At 32.1% G+C, this 22,743-nt stretch overlaps 2 protein-coding genes across 3 annotated transcripts in view; one reads left to right on the top strand and one right to left on the bottom strand.

Moving 5' to 3' along the window:
• The window catches only part of LOC134681962 (uncharacterized), a 29,319-nt gene extending 14,486 nt beyond the window's left edge, over nucleotides 1-14,833 (top strand). For both annotated transcript variants that reach the window (XR_010100730.1, XM_063541591.1), the window contains exon 2: nucleotides 14,467-14,833. Coding sequence is in view for 1 of the 2 variants with exons in the window: in XM_063541591.1 (XP_063397661.1) it covers nucleotides 14,467-14,745 (279 nt within the window). In the remaining variant the exon portion in view is untranslated. The remainder of the gene's footprint in view (nucleotides 1-14,466) is intronic.
• The window catches only part of LOC134681093 (uncharacterized), a 280,458-nt gene that overhangs the window by 150,021 nt on the left and 107,694 nt on the right, over nucleotides 1-22,743 (bottom strand). The gene's annotated exons all lie outside the window — the stretch shown is intronic.

Genomic DNA, 22,743 nt, shown 5'->3' with positions numbered 1-22,743 from the left:
TATATACTATAGCATTAATATAAATAATTCTGTTTATTAACGTTAAGCAGACAGCAACTTAACTGCTTTATAAAGCCACCATAATAGTTATCAAAGGTACCAGGATTATAATTTAGTACGCCAGACGCGCGTTTCGTCTACATAAGACTCATCAGTGACGCTCATGTCAAAATATTTACAGACAAACAAGTACAAAGTAGAAGAGAATTGAGGATCCAAAATTCCAAAAAGTTGTTCCAAATACGACTAAAAGTCTTTTCACTTAGATAATAATTGTGAACTAAAGACTATAGTACGAACATTGTTTGTGCAATAAAAATGTTATCCAATTTTTCCAATACATCAGCCTTAAAATATATGTTTATGTCTTTGCATATAAAGTGTTTTATACACGAAAATTCATCGACTGAAACCTGAAACTAATTATTTTATATTTTCAATTCCAGAAAGAACTTTTAGAGGTTGTAAGTATTTGGAACGCCCATAAAATCAGAAAAAATAATAAACAAAATGGTGTGTATGGACGACCGTATGTGCTCTACTCGGTTCCTGAAGTGTACGGAACAAGTGATTATGTTACTAGTCCTGACATCGACGAAGTTGAAATTTGTTTAGAGCAATCTACGTATTGTAGTCTACCATGCGATGAAGACATTTACGATCTCGCAAACATATACATGGAAGAATTAGGACATAGCTTACCAACAGATGCTTTTGAAGCTGCCACTTTGTATCGGTGTTTGTGTTTATGCATTTTACCTTTATTAGTCTGGTTTCGTTATAGTCCCAGATTACTGTGACGTCTAACGGCTTTTTTGGCCAGACAAGCTGTGACCGTCCCACGGCCCGATCTTGTCTGGCAAAACAGCCGTTGGACGTCAGAGTAATCTCGAACTAGTTTCGTTATGAGTGCCAATGAGACAACTCTCCATCCATGTCACAATTTATCAAAAGTTAAAAATTATAGGTCTAGGTACGGTCTTCATCGCGGAGCGTTGGCTCACATCGAACTTTAGAGGTTCTCAAAATGACTAGTGTAAGACAACTTAAACAGGAAAACCAAATGTGTAATATATAAGCAAAACTACATGTAGGATAACTTTTGATCACATCAACAAACGACTATCAACAGGCTCCAGAACAGCATGCTTATTATGATGAAAACTTTGTAAGAGTTGTGTAAAATGTTTTAGGTCATGTTTTAGTTTCATTCTGATTACTAATATGAGAGATATTACAATAGGTCACAATTATCTTTGATCTACGATTAAATTGTACAAAAGTTGTCAGTATACATTTTGAAACTGAAATGTAACAAAGCAATTTTGGAACAGTCAGTGAAAATGTATACCTCAGTAGTATATTTTGAAAAAAAGATACAAATATGATTCGTTTTCCGCAAAATATGGTTCCTATTGGTTCATAATTTATTCAAATACTTTTTGCGCGATTGATCGCGATCAATGAGACAAATTAACTGCACATCCACCATAGCCTATGAAAAGAAAAAAACAACGAAACCAATTTTGACAGACGTTTATCGATGCAAGCCTTTAATTACTGACTCCGGACTGAAAGCAGGCAAACATAAAATGTCAAAGTTTAAACATGTTTGGGAACGAGCAATCAGCCACACAACTGTGACAAAGCTGAATCAGCACAAAACAATAATAACTTGTGGAAAATGGATTTATTAATGAAATGAAAAAAAGGCACAGAACTTGTAATAAAGAAACACAACAAAGTAATGAAAACTAGTTTAAATTCAATTGCAAAAAATGGTAATCATTTTCCCTAGTCTAGGATAGTACCAATAAGCATATACAGGTATAACGAAAAAACAAGAGTGGCTATATGTATATAACTTATGATGTCTGCTCTATGGTCGGGTTGTTGTCGCTTTGACTCATTTCCTTCCTCAATTTTATTTATAAGATATTTTATATACAAATCACAAAAAGTTAACTTTGCAGTACCACTGAACCAGTATCCCTCAGCCTTCTAAACTGTTGGTGCCGCAAACACTGTGGTATGGTTGCAACAAATAGTTTGTGGTAACTTCACTACGAATTTTTACCATGCAAACGAAGGTTGCAGCAGACTTCCCGAAAAGTTTTATAGCCTTACATAGTTTGTGGTGAATTTCTGGCGACTATTTGTGGTGAACCTCCGGCAAACTTAAATTATAGCCTGATATAGTTTGTGGCAAACTTCTGGCAATTTTTGTGGTGAATCTCCGGCAAAATTTTAAAGCCTTATAAAGTTTGCTGTTAACTTCTGGCAAAACAAATGATAATGATGCCTTATGACCACCTTTCTGTTAATTCTTTTTCAAAACTGCACTTCCTTTTCAAAATGATGCACATGAGAATAAACCTTTAAATTGCATTAATTATTATGAACAAAATTATTATTATGCAAAAACTGTCTAAATTAACTTACAATGAGATGATCAATGATGAATGGCCTGTTCCAGGAACTAATTGAATCATATATAGTTCAGACATCTATCATATATAACATCCGTTTTCTCAATTTTTACATGAAAACACCAACATTAAAACACACCTTGGGTAAAATCATTCCATACAACCAAATAGAGATGGCCTATTATAACGAAAACATGACAGTCTACTAGTAACACAAGGATCTTGCTAGATATGCACACACCAAATATAGTCATTCTTATAACAAGAGACAATTAATATAAATAGTTTCCAAGTAGTCACTTTAATTCGAACATAGGTGTATGTCCAGACTACTCAGTGAACAATCTTTTCTACGTAGTCAAGTTCGTCGGTTGTTGTTAGCAAATGCGTGTATAAGAAGTCAAATTTTACTTTTATTTTATCATACTATTGCTTGTATTTGTCTGGAGTGTCATTATGATACAATAGTGTTCGTCTTCACCGTTTGACCAAACCATGTACTTTTCTACATTGGCTAGATGTAAAGGGGGAGGGTTGAGATCTAATAAACATGTTTAACCCGCCGCAATTTTGCGCCTGTCCCAAGTCAGGAGCCTCTGGCCTTTGTTAGTCTTGTTTGACTTTTAGTTTTAGTTTCTTGTGTATAATTCGGAGTTTAGTATGACGTCCATTATCACTGTACTAGTATACATATTTTTTAGGGGCCATCTGAATGACACCTACGGGTGCGTGAATTCTCGCTACATTGAAGACTCATTGGTGGGCTTCGGCTGTTGTCTGCTCTATGGTCGGGTTGTTGTCGCTTTGACACATTCACCATTTCCTTTCTCAATTTTACTTTTGTTTACCCTTACGACCCATGTTCCCGCTTTATAATATTTCTGTTGTATTTGAGTAAGGCCTGACTATTGTAACCGAAGTCCTTTCATGTTTAGGATAAGGTAAGTTAAGCTCCCGTTGCCTATTTTCAGTGAACTTGTAACCTTAGATCCCAAACAGCGTCAAGCAAAAGGCAACATTTACCGGAGACACAAGCTTGTGTAACAGAAGTATAAATACAAGTGCAATCAAGGGTTCTGCAACCAGGGTATTCACATTTAGAATATGGCCAGAGAAAATCAAAAGTGTCACCATATAAATAGTACACATTGAATATGTCTATTTCACAAGACAAGACAAGACAAGACAAGACAAGACAAGACAACAAGATATATATATACATGAATCTAAAACACACTTTCATGTTTGTTGTCTAGTTATTAAAAAAAACCATACATATATCTTACTGAAATTATTTATTTCAAATTTAATAAAGTATTCAAATATGTTGAAATTAACTATCACAAAAGTTGCATTTCAGCAACAATTCATTAAAAATTAACAATGCAAAACTCTTTAATCAGTAAAATCTTTTCTTTCTCTTAAGCTGTATTTCACCAAAAAATACTCTTCTTTGTCATACCTTGCTTGTAAGCTCTAGTTTGTTTATTTTACATTCATGAAATAACAACAAAGTGTATGTTTGAGTATGAAACAAACTGAAAATACTGAACATGACCACTCAATGATTTTTCCACTTGTGATTATGTTAATTAATGCAATAATCATACAATGTTTATCAAAACATACACAAGTACTTGACATGCTGTTAAATTCACCACATGAAGAAATGGTTGCTGGTCAACGTCCAAATCATTTTAGGAGAACAAGGTCGACACAAATCAAAAATTGTGTAAAATCTCTCAAATAAAATATAAAAAAAGTAAACAAAAGTCAAGTTAATCCAACTTCCTTATTTAAGGGTACTATGTATAGCTAATAATGAAGTTGCACTTCAGCAACAAACAGTTTTATTACAAAATTAAAACTGTATGAACTAAAAAATCAGTTGCATTTCAGCTACTTTAATACATGACTAATAAAAAACAATTGAAATCTCAACAAAAATGTTAAATCTTAATATCTAATAAGTTGTGTATTTCACAAAAAAAGACTTAAATGTCAGAACAAAACCAATATCTTATTTCCATTCATTATAAGCTTTATCAAGCCTAATTTGTAGGTTCTTATGCTAGTTTCTTTTATTGTCACGTGAAAAAAAACAGGAAATACTGAACATGATATTGATACAAAGGCAATCAATGATAAAATCCTGCTGCTGATTTTACCTGGTTTGATGTAAATCAATGCAATTATACAATGTCCATTACCCATACAGAAGTATTTAAAATATTGTTGAATTCGCTACGGAAAATAGCAAAATTTTCATAATTTCTTGGTATTCTGAGAACACGACCACATGTATGGGCTATTGGTCGACGCCCAAAACCATCAAGAACTACAAATTCAACAGTGATTGTATCCTTCCCATCCAAAATTAAATCTGATCCAGTGCAAAATCTAAGAAATTTTTTCAACAATACTTTATCAAGTTCTCTAACATACCGCTGAAGGTGGTTCATAACTTCACGTTCCAAATTAGACAAATTATCTGAAAAATGCAGCATTTTGGTAACTTTGCGATTGCTGGGTTCAATTTTACTGTATATTTCTGTCAAATTCTCATCAGAAAGAGACTGTCCGAGTTAATTGAGTTAATATCTTGGCCCAAACATCAGTTATAAAGTTGCACTCCTGAACCATTTCCTTATGTGCGATTTCTAGCAAAATACGCTTAATGCTTTCTTTTGTGACTGCAGACCTGCAGCTATGGTTCTCTAACGCTTCTATAAGTTCAACATTGTCAACTGACTCGTAATCTTTTAAAGCAGTTGAAAATAATGTTTTGTCTTCCTCAGTGATAAAACAAAGAAAATTTTCCATTAAATCTGACTTAAACTTTCCATACATTGCATTTTCCATAACAATTATGGAAAGTCCAATGGGCAAGTAATTGGCTATCTGCCATCCTTTAAATATAATTCTGCCAATGGACAGCCACTGCTCCTCTTGGAAATCGTGTCTTATTGTAGGGACTTTCTGTGAATTTCCAATGCAACAATTGTCCATAAACTCATTCCAAAATTCAGTAAGGCAATCTCTAAAAATTCCTTCCCCTACCCCTTCTTCCGCTTTTCCAGTTGGCAATATCATACTGACATAAAAAAATGTAGCATACATTATTGTTGGATCTGAAAATATTTTCATCATTTCTTTCATTAAATTTCCTCTATGAACCCTAATTTCCACAGAATGGGATGGATCAAGAAATAATTGTTCATTATTTATTAATCCAGGACCATCGGCGATTATTCCAAGACTATTAGTGATTATTCCAGGATCATTGGCGATATAACTATTCTCTGGCTGACTGTCAGATTGAGTGTGGATATCATTCAAAGGAATTGTTGAGTCATAGATATCATCAATATCAGCCAATACAGGTCCAAACTGAATTTCATCATCACTGCATATGTTCAAACTGGTATGCTCATTATAAGAATTATGAGAACTGTTATTTTCATGATTTTCTAACCTCAACAGCTGTGAAACACTTTCTTGGTCTTCATTTTCTTTGGTCATTGTTGTTGAATTCTTTTCTTGTTCAATGTAATCCCTTTCTTTAGGTACAGTTACTAAATTAAACCTTAACAGCCTCATTTTGCTTCGGTCATAAATATTCTCTACAGACAAATCTAAATTAGCTGACTGGCGTTTAAAGTCCATGATATCAACCACAAAATTTTCAATCTTACCCCTGGGTGATATTCCTTTTGGAAAGTAAAGTGTTAAAGCTGTTTCTTTTATGGTACTCACTAGAGTATCTTTATCAACAATAAGATGTCTCGTCCCCCCTCCAGTTGGCCCGCGAACTTGTTTCATCCTATCTCCTTCTTTCATCAGCCAACCAAGTTCTATACGCCTTTCACTTTTTGCTGCATGATCATTTCCAATATTCTTGGAAGTAGAAGGATTGTCATCACTATCACTTGAGCTTTCATTTATATCTTTTTTTGTTTTAAACAAGTTTCTTTTTGATGATGGATGGAGTCTTTTTCTTATCTTATGTAATAGTGTCTTCTTTTTTTTGGACTTTGAACCTGTACCACCCTGGTTCTTACAAAAATTTTTCACAGCTATCCTGTTCCCATAGATAGGGATGTACTTTGCCTGTTCATCATCAGACAATAATAATATCACTTGGCAATCAAGCTGAAAATATCAAAGAGACAAATGTTGATATAAGAGCTTGTATCATTTTGTTTGTACAACAGATGTATGTCAATATACAACAGAGCCTGAAATTGCTCACCTTGCAATTTACACTTTCTATTTACAACAATATTAACTAGAGGCTCGGCCGTGTCACCTGACATATTTTTTAACTAGATACCCTAATGATGATTGTGGCCAAGTTTGATTTAAATTGGCCCAGTAGTTTCAGAGGAGAAGATTTTTGTAAAAGTTGAAGACGACGGACGACGACAGACAACGACGGACTCAAAGTGATGGGAAAAGCTCACTTGGCCCTTTGGCTCAGGTGAGCTAAAAATATGGTTAAACATAGATTTGAGGAGAACAGCTTGACATAAGTATAATTTTTTTATGTGTGCAGATTTTAATAATATATGTAGCCTTTTTAAAAAAAAAAAGCTGTTTGAAAACATTTTATTTCTAATTTCAGTCTATCCTTTGTTAGTACGACTTTGACCATGACATTTGATTGATGGATGGAGGTTTTAAAAGCATGGCATTCAGATGCATATTCATAGTCTTTTTCTTATAAATTGTAATATATTCAAATTCATGCTTACCTTATCTTCCTCTATCTTGTCTACAGGAATGTTTCTTTCTTTTAAAAATTCTATCAGGGAGACCATTTTTCTTTGAAATTTCTATCAAAGATACAATCAATAATTAATTCTTATCAAAATACATTCATTTTGCAATAAAAATGTTTTTTTTTAAACTGTGAGGGCTACAATACTGTTTTGCTACTAATTTTTGATACACAATAGTTTCTGTCTATTGCATCAACTCCTGAACATGCTGGATAGCTTTAAATTTGACAATATGTATACATAGATGTTTATTTACTGAATAATGTTAATTTTAGTTTATGACATGTGTAAAATAAAATTGAGAATGAAAAAAGGAAATCTGTCAAAGAGACAGCAACCTGATGCAAACAGAGAGCAGAAAACAGGTGAAGGCCACCAACAGCAGGCCCGTAGCCAGGAATTTCCAATACCGGGTCCGTACGCCCTAATTCACGTTCGCCCTGATACCTGTTCCCCCAGGGTCCATTCGCCCTGATTTTTATTTTTTACTAATTGTTGTCTAGTGGCATAATTTTAAGTATTTGAATAAAATATGTTAAAGTTTGTTGAAAAAATCACCGAATATTGATATTGCCGCAATCAATTTCATCATTTTCCCTTTGATTGCAGTAGAATACTGGAATACAATGTATTTATCTTTGTTGATATTTGTTAACAAAATAATTATATTCAGTCATTCACTAATGTATGCAGTATAACTTAGACTAGTCTCAGAGTATTTCAATGAATGAACTAAGTCTTGTAAATCCGTTTTACAGTTTGTACATTTTTTAAAAATTAATTTCAAGCTAAATATATTATCAAAACAAATTTGTTTTTTATATTATAAATTCATCAAAAGACAGGTATCACAATAAGCAGTGATCCGAATTATTTTGTCATAAAACAATAAATTAATGATCCTTAACAAGCCATAAACTTTTAGATATTTCCATGTTTCCATAAATTTCAAGAATATAAATCATAGAAATATATCTGATTAAGTTTATTCAACTTCAATGCCCTGAATATTAATATTTTTTAGTAGGGCGAACGGACTCTACGGGCAAACGAACTCAGGGCAAACGGACCCAGGGCGAACATGTTACTAGGGCGAACGGCCCAGATACCGGAATTTCCAAAGGGGGGTTCGTTGGGCTCACAAACTCGACTTTAACAGTCACAATTCGAACAGAACATTGACTTTAACAGTGCTTATTTGTTTTCAAGGGGGGGTTCGTCCGAACCCCCCGACCCACCCACCCTGGCTACGGGTATGAACAGATCATCATCACAGCAAGGCAATGCTTTGGCTGGCCCCTAAACAAAAACATGTACACATTTAGGGACGAAATCAAAAGATCAATGTAAGATTAAAAACTTAATTTAAATAGTTTGGGGATGGGGGTTGATCTGCTGCAAGATTTGGTTATCCGACATCGATTTTTAGTTTTTTTACATATATCCATATGGATCAATCAATTTTTTTTATGATCATTAGAACACAGCTTTGTTTACAAAGCGTAATAAGGACGTCAATATATATATCAATTTTATATTGTTTTACTTTTTTAACCAGATACAGTAAGTGGTGTCATATATGCTACTTATTTATATACAATGGTTTGCTAAGTAAGCATACCCATACTTGGATGATGGTCAAATTGAAGCGTTTAAGTAATGAGGGTGAAGCCGGACCATGCATACATTTTCTGCTCAGTTTAGATCAAATTTTGTTGGACAAGGTGTTTTTGAGATTATACCAATTTGTACAAAAATATGGAGAATAATTCAAATATTGGTCAAATTCAGTCTGCCTCCTAGTGTATGGACATACACATGATGTGACATAAATCACCTTCTTCGTTCGGTTGTACGATCTTTGCCTTTGGGATCAGATCAAATTGCGTTCCAAAGATGGGTGGGGAAAGGAACGATTATCGTCACGGTGGTAACTTTTCATTTTTGTTTGTAAGATGATCTAAGATGTCCCCGGGTGAATGTGCCATTTCTCCATTTAAAATATACCCATCTTTCTATATATATATATATAATACCTTAAAATTGTGTATCAATATTATTCACATAATAATAAACAGAGATTGATCTGTACTTATGTAATTTTATTAACCAACTAAGAGTATGTTGGATGTGTACGGATTGAGTGTTTAGTCTTAGAGGCATGATTTTTTATTAGTTGTTAGTGGCTTTGAACTAGCTGTCAGATAACTGCGAATACTCTCAGATCTGTTCATAATGTCTTTTTGTGTATGGATGTATAAACACCCGGCCACGTCCACTTGTATTTTGTGTCTATCTGATGAGTAAAGCCTTTTTCAACAGATTTTTATAGTTCGTTCTTATGTTGTACTGTTATGCCACTGTCCCAGGTTAGGGGGAGGGTTAGGATCCCGCTAACATGTTTAACCCCGCCACATTATTTATGTATGTGCCTGTCCCAAGTCAGGAGCCTGTACAGGCGTGGATCCAGAGGGGGGTTTCAGGGGTTGGAACCCCCCTTTTTGTCGACGATCAATGCATTTGAATGGGGACATGTAATTGGATACCCCCCCCCCCCCCTTGTCCTGGGTTAGGAATCCCCCCTTCTTAAAATTGCTGGATCCGCCCCTGCTGTAATTCAGTGGTTGTCGTTTGTTTGTGTGTTACATATTTGTTTTTCGTTCATTTTTTTCTTAAATGAGGCCGTTAGTTTTCTCGTTTGAATTGTTTTACATTGTCTTATCGGGGCCTTTTATACGCGGCTGACTATGCAGTATGGGCTTTGCTCATTGTTGAAGGCCGTACGGTGACATATAGTTGTTAATGTTTGTGTCATTTTGGTCTTTTGTGGATAGTTGTCTCATTGGCAATCATACCACATCTTCTTTTTTATAAGTACATTATTGCCAAAAATAACTGCCAGTTTATTAAAAACCCTAACTGGGCTGCTTAATACAGACATACTGGGCATGAATACAGGGCCATAACAGAAAAAACAGGGCAATTACAGAAAAACACATACACTTTTGTTCAGTTGGTTAAGAAATAGGGGTTTTATCACGGGGGGGGGGGGGGGGGGGGGGGGGGGTCAACTTCCTATTATTGGGTATGCGGAGATGTGCCAAAAATATGAGTAATTTTGCGAGATTTTATATAAAATGCAAAGCCCATACCGCATATAGTCAGCTATAAAAAGCCCCGATAAGATAGCCATTTCAAAAAAGAAAGTACCCCCACCCTTTCCCATTTCCGAAAACCACTATATAGAATACCTTTTATTGTTTGAATAAAAAAAGAAGCTTACCTTACATACATAAACCATTTTATAAACCTCTTTCAAATTAGTCTTCTTGAACACATGGTAATGTCAGCTTGAGCTTTATTCTTCAAACGTGTGGAGCAACATGCAGTTATCTGTTCCTACTTATTTTGTGCGCACATTATATTATGTCGTGCGCACAGTATATTATATTGTGCGCACAGTATATTATGTTGTGCGCACAATATATTTAAATTGTGCGCACAATATATTATTTTGTGCGCACAATATATTTAAGTTGTGCGCACAATATATTATTTTGTGCGCACAATATATTTAAGTTGCGCGCACAATATATTATGTTGTGCGCACAATATTTATAAGTTGTGCGCACAATATATTATGTTGTGCGCACAATATATTTAAGTTGTGCGCACAATATATTTAAGTTGTGCGCACAATATATTATGTTGTGCGCACAATATATTTAAGTTGTGCGCACAATATATTATGTTGTGCGCACAATATATATTTTTTTCTTTGCAGGTCCCTAGCGGGGCTCCGTATTACGGAGCACGGAGCCCCGCTAAGGACATGCAAAGAACAAAAAATATATTGTGCGTACAAAATTATATATTGTGCGCACAACTTAAATATATTGTGCGCACAAAATAATATAATGAGCGCACAAAATAATATATTGTGCGCACAACTTAACTATATTGTGCGCACAACTTAATTATATTGTGCGCACAACTTAAATATATTGTGCGCACAAATTAAATATATTGTGCGCACAAAATAATATAGTGTGCGTTAAATTATTTGACCTTACACATGATAGTCTTTTATATCTCCTTTTTAAAGTGGCAGAATGGAGAAATGCATAAAGTTTTCTTTTGAAATGGGGCTAGAATACATGGATATATTCATCATTGCATTTGTATCAACTCCTGACAGGAATACTGAAGAAGTAACGTTTATTTCGTCTGACACTTGGTTTACCAACAAATGCGTTGGAAGCCTCCACTTTATATCAGAGTTTATTGGAACGGTTTGAAACAGACTTGGCAAAGAGCGAGGAAACTATCGAACTTATGTACACTTTGATACTATGGCTTTACCTGTTTTCTGGTAACAAATATGAATAAAAGTACTTTTTGCACTTATACTCAATTCATGACTTTGATTTTGTTACCCTGTTCGACAACAGAGATGTTCATTACATTGTGTATATTAAAAAGTCTTTACGTCCGTTCATCCGTCCGTCTCTGTTTATTGTAAATGTTTTGGTTATAGTTTATGATGAATTTTAAGTGTCACCAACTTAAATGAACTATGTGGTTTCTAAGAAGGTATCATTGTAAAAGTGTAGAGTAAGTCAAATCCACTGAAAACTGAATACACGTACAAGTTGTTTTGTTGTTGTTGTTGTAGTTTTTGTTTTTGTTTTTATTTTTGTTTTTTGACGGAACCAAATAAAAAAACAACAGCAGAAGGTCACCAACAGGTCTTCAATGTAGCGAGAAATTCCCGCACCCGGAGGCGTCCTTCAGCTGGCCCCTAAACAAATATATACTAATTCAGTGATAATGAACGCCATACTAATTTCCAAATTGTACACAAGAAACTAAAATTAAAATAATACAAGACTAACAAAGGCCAGAGGCTCCTGACTTGGGACAGGCGCAAAAATGCGGCGGGGTTAAACATGTTTGTGAGATCTTAACCCTCCCCCTATACCTCTAACCAATGTAGAAAAGTAAACTCATAACAATACGCACATTAAAATTCAGTTCAATGACTATGTTTGATCATGGACATTGGTTAAGTAAGGTTCTCACCCAAAATGTACTGTTCGTTATTGAAATGTGACGGTGTGTTCAGTCTACGAAATTCACCATGAAATTGTGATCAAATAAAGATAAAACTGGGTACATATATAAAGAAGAAGATGCAATATGAGTGCCAATTAGACAGCTCTCCATCCAAGTCATAATTTATTAAAAGTTAACAGTTATTGGTTATAATACGGTCTTCATCACGGAGCGTTGGCTCACACCAAACCGCAAACTATACGGCCCAAAATGACTATAACAAAACGATAAACAGATATGAACCACACCAATAAACGACAATCACTGAATAGCAAGCTCCCGACATTGAACAGTATGCTTATTATTAATTTTTAAGCGTTGAATACAAATGTTTCAGGTCAAGATATAGTTTCATTCTGTTTAATAGAAGAGAGGATAAGAGGTCACTTAAAGTAGACTATTTTTGATCGATTTCATTATAAAATTTTACAGTATGTTGTTCGTATTAATTATGAAACTAAAATGTTACGAAACAATTTAGGAATAGCCAATGAAGTTCCTCAGTGGAATATTTTGAAAAAAAACGAAACAATTATGATTCATTTTTTCCAAATATAGTCCGTTTTGGGGTATCATTTATTCAAAACTTTGTGACCCTCGATGCGATTGCCAAAGAGACAACTATATACATATACAACATAGCTCATACAAATACGGGTTATATTCTTCTCATATATTTTTATGATGGCATGATACTCAACCCCTAACGGTAAGGATTTTGCTTGATATTCATATGATTAAAACATAATCTTTCAATCAGTTTAGTTGAGGTGTCCATATTTTTGTTTATAGGCCAGCGGAAGCACGCATTTGGATGCGGGATTTTTCCTTGTTGTATTGAAGAACCAAATATATCTGAAAAACAACCCTTATATGATTTGCGCGCCTTATAATTATTTTGTACATTAAATACAGTTTTAGATACCATGTATACCTTTATCATTGTATCTAAAAAAATAAATAGACCAATTCTGAGATATGACGATACCGACCAGCCAAATATATATTATACATTACAATCACTCTATAAAACAATATTGTTAATTTATTCCTTATAGTATCTGAAAAACATACCAAACAAGAATCAAATAACATGGACCAATGAACCATGAATATAAAATCAAGGTCAGATTAATATAATTGCAAGATAGACAAATTTCACCATACAAACATTCCATACCCCAAATATATATTTAACTAAATGCTTAAAGTATCCGAGAAATACACCAAAACACAAACATTTTACTTTGCCAGACCACTTAACCATGAAAATGATGTCAATGTCAGATGACACCTGTGAAGTGGACATTTAGACATTATACCAAATATAGAAAAACTATTTCATTTGGTATCTTAGATTTTGTCCACGAACACATAACACGAACACGTAAAATGAGGTCATGTCAAGTGAAAACTGTTTTCCTAATTTTGGGAGCACACCATATTATTTTAGTGCGCACAGTATATTATAATGTGCGTACAATATGTTTTAGTTGTGCGCACAATATATTTAAGTTGTGCGCACAACATATTTAAGTTGTGCGCACAATACATATAAGTTGTGCGCACAATATATTATTTTGTGCGCTCAATATATTATTTTGTGCGCTCAATATATTATTTTGTGCGCACAATATATTTAAGTTGTGCGCACAATATATTATTTTGTGCGCTCAATATATTATTTTGTGCGCACAATATATTTAAGTTGTGCGCACAATATATTATTTTGTGCGCACAATATATTTTTTTTTCTTTGCATGTCCCTAGCGGGGCTCCGTAGTAAATGGAAATGAGAAAAAAAAAAAAAAAAATTGAATGTAGAATGTTGAATATTGAAATCGAATGTTGAATGTTGAAATCGAATGTTGAATGTTGAAAATGGAAATGAGAAAAAAAATTAAAAAAAAATGGAATGTTGAATGTTGAATATTGAAATCGAATGTTGAATGTTGTAATCGAATGTTGAATGTTGAAAATGGATACGAGAAAAAAAAAAAAAAAAAAAAAAAAAAAAATTTGAATGTTGAATGTTGAATATTGGACCAACTTGACATCCGTGACATTTATTGAGTTTTTTTGAAGATTACATTTTGATACAAATAAATATTCATGTATAAAATAAAAATGTTTTATTTTAGATGAAGAATCAGAAGATGAAGAAACTGAGGAATCTAATGAACAAGATTGTGACAAGGGAAATAACTCAAATCAGAATGGAGATATGGGACATAACTCAAATCAGAATGGGGATATGGGACATAACTCTGAGGAAAATTGTGATACTGAAGTCAAGTCAGAAAAAAGTGAAAAACATAATGATAATAAGAGAAAAGGTTATAGAAGTAATAAACAGCACGCTTTTGTTGATGAAAAACAGTTTCAGATATCAGAAAATACAAATGGAAGCTAGTCATTAATTTATATACGTGTAGTTTGTGTTTAACTTTTTTAATGTATTTTATAATTTTTCATTCATACAAATAAATTTTATTGTGTCAGTAATTATCAATTATTATTTTTCTCAGTACCTTTAATTTGATGGCAGCTTTGAAACTGATAAATGTAAGGCTAATGGTAGTTTATGATGAGGTCTTTTTCAATGGGGATATTTAAATTGTGTCGTTGGCTGTTTTTTTCTATGCACATGCTTGGTTTACCATATCATACATATTTCGCCACATTAGTTTAGAAAAAGGTCATTTTTCGGGTATTTTTTTTGGCAAAGCACAGCATATATTACAGTTTATGGTTCCAAACCAACAGTATTATGATGACTTTGACAGACAGCCCTATTATTATGTATTGTTACAAAACCTTGTGAATGAAGCCTAGCCCATACTATTTCTCAGAAAGTACTCATAGAAGGCAGTATGAAAATAAGGAGATGTGGTATGATTGCAGATAAGACAACTATCCACCAATGTTCAAATGAAGTGGATGTAAGCAATTATAAGCAACCGCGTGGCCTACAAAAAATGAGAAAAAACAAGTACCACATAGTCATATATATAGGACTTTATATATAACCAAAAAGTTACAAATTATAGATCTGAGATTACTTGAGGTATCTGACATCTAGTTCAAAGCAAATCATCGCCAAATGACAACTAATAGAAAGAGCATTTAAATATCAGTCAGTACACATCTGACATCCAATGGATTTAGGATAATTATGTAATAAACAGTGGTAGAATTTCAGAGATCCATACACTTAATATATTAAGTGTTAAGTGTGGAACTTTTGCTTTATCGTGTGAGCCAAGACTCAGTGTTGAAGACGGTACCTTGGCCATTAATGGTTATTTTTATAAATTGCTACTTGGTTGGAAGGTTTTCTCATTGGCACTCATACCACATCTTATTTTAAAATAAGTTATACTCCAGCTCATGTCTGGAAACCAAATGTCTTGAGGCTACTATTAGCCATTAGCAAACTATGATATGGCTGCAAATTTTTGAAGTATCAACACAACACCTTTAAAGTTAGTAAGACGCTAGCTATATATGTAAACATTATTGTTATTTGGATGGAGAGTTGTCTCATTGGCACTCACACCACATCTTCCTATATCTATAAACATTATCTCTTTCAATTAACAAACCATTACTTAAAAACGTAGATTTTAAGATGTTCTGATGTAAGTGATATTATTTACTAAAATTGAGAATGGAAATGGGGAATGTGTCAAAGAGACAACAACCTGACCATAAGAAAACAACAGCAGAAGGTCACCAACAGGTCTTCAATGTAGCAAGAAATTCACGCAACTGGAGGCGTCCTTCAGCTGGCCCCTAAACAAATATATACTAGTTCAGTGATAGTGAACGCCATACTAATTTCTAAATTGTACACAAGAAACTAAAATTAAAATAATACAAGACTAACAAAGGCCAGAGGCTCCTGACTTGGGACAGGCCCAAAAATGCGGCAGGGTTAAACATGTTTGTGAGATCTCAACCCTCCCCCTATACCTCTAGCCAATGTAGAAAAGTAAACGCATAACAATACGCACATTAAAATTCAGTTCAAGAGAAGTCCGAGTCTGATGTCAGAAGATGTAACCAAAGAAAATAAACAAAATGACAATAATACATAAATAACAACAGACTACTAGCAGTTAACTGACATGCCAGCTCCAGACTTCAATTAAACTGACTGAAAGATTATGATTTCATCATATGAACATCAGGCACAACCCTTCCCCATTAGGTTTACACCTACATTTCATTGTAAAAGATCTACATAAAATAACTCCTCTTTTTAGACAATATTTTTTACTACAATGACTAATTGCTCTGATATTGCAAAAATGTTGTTCTTAATATATTCCATAACTGTCAACCAACTCATGATGGTGTCTGCAACATTTACAAAGGGACAGCTTCATCAACTTCATTACTTGGAAACCTTAGTAAGCAGGAAAACGAGATCTGGAATATTGTTTTAAATAGGAGATATATGCGCAATATGCAGGTGCTGTTGGAAAATTGCTTTTGTTGATAATGTCTTGATAAAAATAAGTGTATTCATCAAAATACTGTGCAACTCAATTGTGAACAACATAACAAGGTATTATGTGATTTTTATTTTTAAAGCAGATATAAAACAAGCATAAAGTAAAAATGAAATATAACGTCGCTGGGCTTCCAAAATGTTGTAAATAATAATTTTTTTAAGAAAAAAATATCTCATAAAAAAGGCTTTGGAATTTTGAACAAAATGCATGCTTCCAAATTGTTATAATGTGAAGTTGAAATTTTTTGTAAATAGCAATGAAATATAAACTTTGACATTTCTGGATTATCTGTGAACTAAATTTATTTCACAGTAATAAAGAAATGTACAATTATTTTATTCCTGAAACCATTTTACAGTTTTTATACATCATTTTGGAAGCAAACTTTACAAACAATTGACATTGTCAATTTTGTAATATGTCTTATCTCAAATGTTTTGATTGGCCTAACTGTATGCTATTTTGTAATACCAAAATTTCCGCCTGCCCAGACCATTTGAGTCAAAAAGTATTTTTAACCAAAAAGTCATATACAACATTTTGGAAGCCCAGTGACGATAACTAATACAGCATCTAAAAAACTGTACCTGTTCTCTAAGTTGAACAGAGTATTTACACATTATACTCCACTGTTTCAAAGTTTATCCAATTAAATATGCTCCTTATCGTTATAAATAAGCATATATTCATTTCTAGAAAAATGCTATTCCTAGTTTTATATTATTTTTCTATCAATTCAAATACATGTAGTCTTAATAACAAGAGTTTACACACTAATATATCTCGCCTGATTTACATGTGTGTTAATTTATGTCGATAGTGTGTAATACAAAGGTTTTATATCATTATTTGCACATACCACATAGCATTTCCGAATATTGTGATAATTAATCTTGTTTATTAAGTTTTGAACAATCACATTAATATTAAATTCACACTAAAATGTCTGACAATATTGGTTACTCTTGCTTGGTCTTTCAGTAATTTTTTGCCATTGTGCAGTAAGTTTTTCTGTGACTTGTGAATGTCACTTAGGTTTCTTCCATCTTATTAGAAATGTACTTTAATTAAACAATTCTGAACATATATTCCAAAATTTATAAACAACTGCGCCATGAGCACATGACACGCCTGTTGTCTTGGGGGTGAAGTTTTATGCAAAAATCATAGTTTCTGAGATATGGCATGACATGTAAAAGCAACATTGCCTTTATATACTAAGCATTGGTTAAAAATTACCTGTTTTACACAAACTGGAGTATAAAAACATCATTTATGAATGTAAACATGTATAACCTTGACTATTTACTCTAAAAAAACTTTCAAATTTTCTTTTCTTAAAACCTCTTCATTCTCCTTTCAAATATTATCCAATAATACCAAGTCTTTCAACCTTTATTTAAACAAATCAGCGATTTAAATCTATCTTTTTGATAAAGGTACTGTCCTTTGAAATAATTTTTATAGCTAAATATTTGGTAATGATATTATCCTAAAATATCTTACATATGTTAGTACATTTACTTGTTGAGATGACTAGGGTTATCTGAAGCATTAACATAGTGAGGTATAACAATAACTTTAATGCCAGAAGGTTGGGACTAGGGATGTTACTATCATTTGGAGTGAATATTAAGGAGGAATATATGGAAATAAAAAATCTAAACATATGTGCAGTTATCAATCAAAACTATTAATTTTCACAGAACTTTTATACAAAGTACACTGATTGCTTTTGACATTTTGACTTTTCTAGAAAATAACCAAAAAAATAAGATTTATGGTAGCATTTCAACACAGACATTTTTTAACCAATTCTCAGGTTTTAAATTGATTTCAGTATAATATATATGTACACATCTGTCCAATTTTTACATAGATTAAATATACTTGTCTAAAAAATTTACATCTAAATTATAATATTTTATTTTATACTTAATTCTATTTTATTTCTTATTAACTATAGATATTTATGTATTTATCCTGTTTATTGTGGTAAATCATTGAAAATTATCCAAAATGCAGTATTAATTACATTTGAAAATGATTTAAAATAATGTTAAAATACAAACATTCCAAATATTTCAGTTTAATCAAATCAAACAAGCTACCAATCCTTTATTTTTGTTGATGAAAAACATTTAAATACAAAATCCTGTTAGTAACAGTATAGATATCCAATCACTTTTACAGTTGTATCATTAAATTTTTGTTAAGAAAAAACTTTTAAAATCAAATCCATTAAAATATTATTTTACGCTATATAACTGTGAAATGAAATGCAAAATAAATAATCAATGTATACACATGGTATAAAATGAATGATTAATTGATTAATGGTAAAATTTATTTACAAATAAAAATATGGTGAATATAAGAAGTGATCGACAGAGACTTCAAGACAATGTCATTTGCCAATTGTGAAACTAAAATCATGGATAAGGAACAATGACAAATTCTAATAAATAATAAAACATCTTTTATACTTTGCCAACATTTAGATTATATCATGTTTTTTTTCCACACTATAATAAAAGAGATAAGTTTCAAAACATTTGTTAACTTACAGGTTGTGCATTCATGGTCAGATTGTGAATAGATTGTTCATGAAAAATTAAATTTTGTGTAAATAGAAGAAAAACTGGATGATAGAATTTAACATAAATTTCATAAAATCTGATTCAGTTACTTTTGGAAATATGATATAAAATAAACTTGGTGTAACAGAATTATTTTTCTTGATTTAAAACAAAGTAGGTAAATTCACTATACATTCCTTTATAAAGTTGAGTTGAAAACAACTTTAATCATACAATAACAAAATTAAGAATAAAGTTAAAACACAATTTAAAAAAAAAATTCTTATTCAGATAAACATTTGAACAATCTGAAATGCATGTATAACTGTTAAAATCATACTGATAAAAAATTTCAGGTTTTGAAAAAAAAAAAAAACTTTCATAACATTTTATAATAAAAACATCATTTAATTGCTTACATACATATCTTCATGGATGTTTTCTACAATGTTTGTCATTTTTTACTTCAAATAAATAGAAATTACAAGCATTGTCAAATATTTTTTCTTTAGATGTGGTAGTAGGATAGAGAAACATCTGTTTAACATACAGTGGCAAATCAAATGTTTACTATGGACAAGAACATAATATAATGTAGTATGAATATTGCTTAGTATTACACATACACAATGTGCCGGATTATTAAACTTGTTATGCCATAGGATAACAATCTGAATCATGATGAATGAAATCTACATGATAATTTTGACTTCAAGAAAAGAAATTGGACATTGTCTTTATTTCCTTATAATAATCAATTATTCATAGGTGAAGGATTTAATGTGGAGAACTACATGTTTCTTTTAAGACAGTGCTTTATGAAATATTGTATAATTCATGTATAATTTATGAAATAGGTTTATTCAATCCTAGACATCTAAATAATGAACTTATACCCATAATGTTTATATATATAAAAAAAAAAAAAAAAATTGGCACATCAAGCATTTGTCAAAACCATAAAAAAAACAATACTTTTCAAAATGGATTGATGGTGAAAATAAAAACAAAGTAAAGGCCTACTAATCATATTATTGTTTGGTTCTTTCTCTGTACTTTCACTGGTATAACAACTATTATACACTTGACAGGGTACTATAAACACGATTGGCCAGAGTTATAAAATGTTATCCAGAAAAATGAATAACAAGAATGTGTTCATAGTACAGGGATGTCCCAATCTTACTATCATTTGCTATGTTCATTGGACCATGAAATTAGGGTAAAAACCCTAATTTGCCATTAAAATTAGTAAGACCATATTATAGGGAACATGTGTACTAAGTTTCAAGTTTATTGGACTTCAACTTCATCAAAAACTACCGTGACCAAAAACTTAACCTGAACATGATGAAGCGGGTGTAGGGACAGAGGACTGAACAGAGGCACAGACCAGAAAACATAATGTCCATAAATGGGACATAAACAATATCTGGATAGAAGCATTTTCAAGTGAGTTAAAAAGGAATTAGAAAGATTTTCATTTTGTATTCCTGTATAAAAAAAAAATCAGTTTCTTTTTATAAAAAAAATATACAAAAGTATGTCAAAGATAAAACAAATTATGACCTAGACAATGTTGTAAGTGAACAAAAATAGGAAAATCAATTGATTGATGCATGGCACATCAGTGCTGAAAAAGGCTAAATTGCTGTGATACCCAGGGGAAAAGAATTATACTTATACAATAGATCTTCCAGTTAACAGGAGAGAAAATCTGATTTTTTTGTAAAAATAAAAACAATAGACATGGTTTCAGGGAAAGTCAAAGACATTTTATGTAGATTGTCTGGGACATTTTAAACTTATTTCAGCATAAATCTACTGACAAACAACTGCTTTTGAATGGATAAGGTTAACTAGAAACATTATATCATAATTGTTTTTTCTTTCCTTATCAAGCATGGAAGTAAGACCAGTATGTGAAAAGTTGAACATAAATGCTGTCTATTCATTCAATAAAATAGAGAATGGAAATGGGGAATGCGTAAAAGAGACAATAACCCCACCATAGAACACACAACAGCAGAAGGTCACCAACAGGTTTTCAACGCAGGGAGGAATTCACATATAGTATTCTTAAATATCAAAATAAAAGTGTTGCGGTTTAATAGAACACCCTGTCAGTCTTTACTTAATCTACAATAACTTTTTTATAATATACAATCAATGTTTGTTATCTACAACAATTTTTTACAATCTACACTAACTTTTAACATTATTATGCTCTTTCAATTATAAAAAGAATATCTTTAAATTGCACACACACACACATTTATGTTAACATAGTTAGTTTAAACATATTTATTTATAGTGGATTGGGAAACAAGTTTTGCAACTTATATTAATCCCTCTCCACTTTGCGGGTGCAAGTGCTGCCTTGTAGCGGCATATTAGCCTACTCTTTTTCGAAATCTACAAGGGTGTCTTTAACGTGCAAGAGATGTGGCACTCTCTTAACACAGGTCAGCCATTTATCGTCCCCGTCGGACGGACTATCATCGTTTCCTCAAGACCATAATCGCAAATGGTGTCAAGGGAAAATATATATTAAACATAGTTAATATTACTATACTATATAAACAACAACAAACACTTATATGAGCATTTGAAATCTAAATAGTTTCATGTTTAAGGCCACAAGAACAACTACAATTGCACATCAAATAGGCCTAGCACTTTAAAATTGAATTGATAGCCTGGTTTAAATCATTTAAAAAATTGCTTTCCCTTGAAAGAATAAATGCAGCATATAAATAAATCCAATCTTTCATTTATATAAAACCATAATCCTTTTTTGGGATTAAAATTGTTCCAAAGACGTTGTTACGATGAAAATCTAAATTCGCCATAAAGCAAAAATGTATAGTGTTTACAACTTGGCTGTGTATATTGCAATAGTTAATCTAGTTTAAATTGAAGGTTTTTTCCAAGATTTTATTCATAACCTCAGACACATACAGGTGAACAAGAGGACAATATTATTACAAACAATTAGATAATACATAGCAGACAATATTATTACAATCAATAAGATAATACATAGCGAAACACAAATACAAAGTATATCATAAAATACAATTGGTATAATTAGTTCAATTAGTTTAAGTATTTCATTATTTTCTTTACGAAAATTAATAATTTCTTTACGAAAATGGATAATTTCTTTTGAACATGTACGTTAGATATAGACAGCAAACCAGTAAAATTTGTTCTTGCTTGGAATAAAATATTTTTTTTATAAATATTGAAGGTTTTGATTAAAATGAAATCATGTCTCTTATAAATATAGACTACATTTTTAAAAGAATTGGAATGA

The sequence above is a fragment of the Mytilus trossulus genome, chromosome 8 (assembly GCF_036588685.1).
Source record: "Mytilus trossulus isolate FHL-02 chromosome 8, PNRI_Mtr1.1.1.hap1, whole genome shotgun sequence".
In the NCBI taxonomy this organism is placed as follows: domain Eukaryota; kingdom Metazoa; phylum Mollusca; class Bivalvia; order Mytilida; family Mytilidae; genus Mytilus; species Mytilus trossulus.
This window is presented reverse-complemented; position numbering and strand designations above follow the sequence as displayed.